The 3804-nt window shown below is 33.9% G+C and overlaps 1 protein-coding gene and 1 long non-coding RNA gene across 4 annotated transcripts in view; one reads left to right on the forward strand and one right to left on the reverse strand.

Moving 5' to 3' along the window:
• Nucleotides 1-3804, reverse strand: part of lin54 (lin-54 DREAM MuvB core complex component) — a 27067-nt gene that overhangs the window by 21448 nt on the left and 1815 nt on the right. The window contains exon 2 of one of the 3 annotated variants that reach the window (XM_016447327.1): nucleotides 2640-3336. In XM_016447327.1, coding sequence (XP_016302813.1) covers nucleotides 2640-3314 — 675 coding nt within the window. In that variant the 5' untranslated portion in view covers nucleotides 3315-3336. Of the gene's footprint in view, nucleotides 1-2639; nucleotides 3471-3804 lie in introns of those variants that run through there. The other 2 variants (XM_016447326.1, XM_016447328.1) reach the window with 2 other exon arrangements.
• Nucleotides 1-3804, forward strand: part of LOC107658676 (uncharacterized) — a 13802-nt gene that overhangs the window by 1921 nt on the left and 8077 nt on the right. The gene's annotated exons all lie outside the window — the stretch shown is intronic.

Below are 3804 nucleotides of genomic sequence, written 5' to 3' on the forward strand. Positions count from 1 at the left end.
ACATTCAAAAAAAAAAAAAAAAGAAACAAAGAAAAAAAAAATCTAAAGATTTTTCTATAAAAAAAAAAAAAAAAAAAAAAAAAGTACAAACATGGCTACAAGTTAATATATTGAATATAATCGATGATTTTAAAAATACAGTTAAACAAATTTATTTTCTTTTTATTTGATAAAAAAATATTTTATTTTTAAAAATAAGTTTTTAAAATAAAACAAAAGATATTTTAAAAATTACTATAAATATATTATAAATAGCTTATTTTAAAAATATGTGACCCTGGAGCACAAAACCAGTCTTAAGTTGCTGGGGTATATTTGTAGCAATAGCCAAAAATACATTGTATGGGTCAAAATTATAGATTTTTCTTTTATGATCCTAACAAACCATACATCAATAGAAAGCTTGTTTATTCAGCTTTCAGATGATTTATAAATCTCTATTTTGAAAAATTGACACTTAAGACTTAGGTTTTGTGGTCCTGGGTCACATATAGTAACAAAAGACATTTTCCCTTATAGAAAAACATTTACAAATATGTAATATAACAATAACAACAACAACAAATGACTATAAAGATAATTAATATTACCAATAATACATAAAAAAAAAAAAAGTTATAAACAGGCATTTACCTTGCAAGTAAAAAAAAAAAAAAAAGTTATTTTTTTGCATTAAAAGAAAACAAATCTTTAAATAATTATAAATAATAAGCAAAAACCGCTCATTAAAAATACAGTAAAAATAGCATTTTTCCTTTTTTTATTTTTAAAAATGACTATAAATAACAATCAGATATGCAAACAGCTAAGGGGAAAAAAAGGTGAGAACCGAGGGCATGCTCCACATGGAATTTTTTTTTTAAGATATTAGTTTTACATGCTCATTTGCAGTTACTTTAAGGTATTTTTAAAAATATTTTTTATTACCTTATGGGTCAAAAACTGAAATTTTTCACACACACACAAAAAAAAAAAAAAACATCTTGTTGCAACATTTTACAAAAATCAAGACTGAATATATTTGGTCAAAATCCCATGTTATAAAAGATGAAGTGCTATGCAGGCTATTTAAGACAATATTGGCTGATTAGACGGCAATGCTGACCTAAAATGAAAAATGTTTGCCCTCTCTCTTCACTGTTCCCACATCTCAGACCTCAAATACATAAAATATTACCCTTTTTAGACATAGTTTAGTAAAGAAAATACTCCACAAAACTTACTAGCAGTTGTCAAGTGGTTATCAGTCTTACTTTTCCAATACAAATAAGACCAGTCTACCTTTTCTTAACTGAATATAAAAAGTTATGACCAGTCTGCAACCGGCCCCAGTTCTTTATTTACCCTTGTAAGATCACAAGTACCCTTGTAAGCTTGTAAAAAAGATTTTCATATTAGGGAACACCTTGGCATTTCTTGTTAAAAACAAAAAAAAAAACTAGAATATTATAACAAACTGTGGCCAAGGGTCTTAAAATAAAATGGTAATATTTATGCTTCATTTCTGCAATGTCTGCATGATCAGTGTTTTAATGAAAGGTTGTTAACACTAGGCCTGGGCGATAAACCGGTATCGATATTTATTGACGGTACACCTTCTTTGATAATGATAGAAAAAATGTTCGATATAACGCACGATATATAGGCACGTGCTATGAGTGACGCACAGCACACACAAACACGAACACATGCTGAATTGAGTGCTGTGCCTGCCCGTTATGAGGAGATTGTGAATAAAGAATGAATATAAATCGAATTTAAAATAAACATTTGCATTTGAATGCAAAAATAGTACAAATGTTAGGAGTGCGTCATCAGTGGAGCACGAGATGCGGTGATGATGTAAGTGACGTTGTTGCATTTGATTGTTTTATAAGTCTAGCCCAATAAAATATTAGAGAAATATAGAAGCTCAATACGGAGAAGATATTGAATGGGTTAAAACCGAAACCAAGCCATTCACACAGAATGCATATTCAGCGCATTTTTTAGACGGACAAATATGACTGCTGCTCTCACGTCTCACACAAGAGATGTATAGAAAGCCATGCAAAGTTAAAACAGTTTAAACTTTTAGAAAACACGTCACGAATTTGTGGAGGTTTATTCCGTTTCACTGCATCTCTTATGTTTTTAAATGCAGTCTGTGTGATGGGCGATTCGGCTCTTTGTATTAAGCAATGCATAAATACATGATGCTGTTTTGTTCATAATTGTTTATGCAATTTACGAAATTATGTTTGATTTATATGAGTTAATTTAGACGTAATGCACGTTTTTCTTTTTATAGACAGTTATTTCCTTTGCGTTGGCAATTTAATGTGCTACTGTGGCTTCGGGAGACAAGCCAAAAGTTTCCTTCAGACCTATTTAAACTCCATATAAAACATTAGAAATTAGATATTTGTTAAATTTTTATTTTGTGTTTGACTGTTAAAACAAAAAATATTTGTTGTTTGTCTCAATAAATTGGGTTAATTTAAAAATACAGTGGTTAAATTTAAACGTGTTTTTCCTATTGCTCTTTGTTTTAAAAAAGGTTATAAAAAATGTCAATAATTATCGATACCGAACGATATGAAACATTATATCGTTGATACATTTTTTTGCTATATCGCCCAGCCCTAGTTAACACCCACCTGAAGTGTTTTGAGCTGCTGGGCCTGCAGTGTGGTGGAGCTGCCCATCAGCTGACTGGCTGAGCTCACCGCTATCACAGGCTTCCCTACTGTCGTCACCATTTTGATCTGCGTCGGCTGGGCCTTGGCATCTCCTGTGCTCTGGGTAGTGGCGGGCTTGTTCCAAGTGTGAGGCAGAGCCAACATAATGGGCTGCCCTGTTTTACTGAGGCCAGCAACCAAGAGTTTTTGGCCCTCTGGCTTGAGCACAGCAGCGCCTAGAGACTTGCCAACCGCAGCGGGGGCGCCGGACACTTTGTTGATGATGAGCTGGTGGTTGGCCGGGACAGTTACGCTGGAGATTTTGGGGAGGTTCTGAGTCACCGCAGGACCGGTGGTTTTGGCAGAGGTGGTGGTACCGGATATAAGGCCGGAGGGGGCGAGGAGGAGCTGAGTTCCTGAGCTGGTGCTGCATTGAGCGTCGGTGGAGGTCATCTGCATAGACGTGGTGGTTGGACACAAGCTGACGATTTCAGGCAGCTCTGTCTCCATAGGAACCTGCGGTGGCTCTGGTTCAGATTGGGGAGGAGCAGCGAGGTGCTCGGTGGGGAGCTCCTCTTCCATCGCGATGGCTTCCGTATCCATAATCTCATCAGGGAGGAGGCTGTTGAGCTCAGGTGAAACCACATCCATCATGTACGAAGTTACTGAAAACACACTGGGGGTGAAAAATTCATTTCTTAAATGAGTAAAAACATAGAAACATCCACAAACAAGAAATGAGACTATATTACTGAAACAGTGTTCAAATTTTTTTAGAACTCGTTCTTATTTTCATCAAGGCTATTAGAAATCACTGTAATATGCTGATTTGCTGCTTAAGAAACGTCTTCTTATATTGTTGTTGAAAATAGTGGTGCTGCTTAATATTTTTGTTGAAACATTTTTTTCAGGATTCTTTGTTAAATAGAAAGCCCAAAAGAACAGCATTAATTCGAAATAGAAATATTTTGTAACAATGTCAAATTCTAAAATATCTTTGCAGAATAGAATCTTTTTTTTTTATATATATAATATAGTAAAACTATAAAATGTATATTTCATGTTGTTTAACTATGTATAAACATTAACTATACAGTATATCTTCTTTTTAATATTATTAACACGTGTGGGTGTGTATGTATGT

Source organism: Sinocyclocheilus anshuiensis, unplaced genomic scaffold (genome assembly GCF_001515605.1).
Source record: "Sinocyclocheilus anshuiensis isolate Anshui unplaced genomic scaffold, SAMN03320099.WGS_v1.1 scaffold567, whole genome shotgun sequence".
NCBI classification, from domain to species: Eukaryota; Metazoa; Chordata; class Actinopteri; order Cypriniformes; family Cyprinidae; genus Sinocyclocheilus; species Sinocyclocheilus anshuiensis.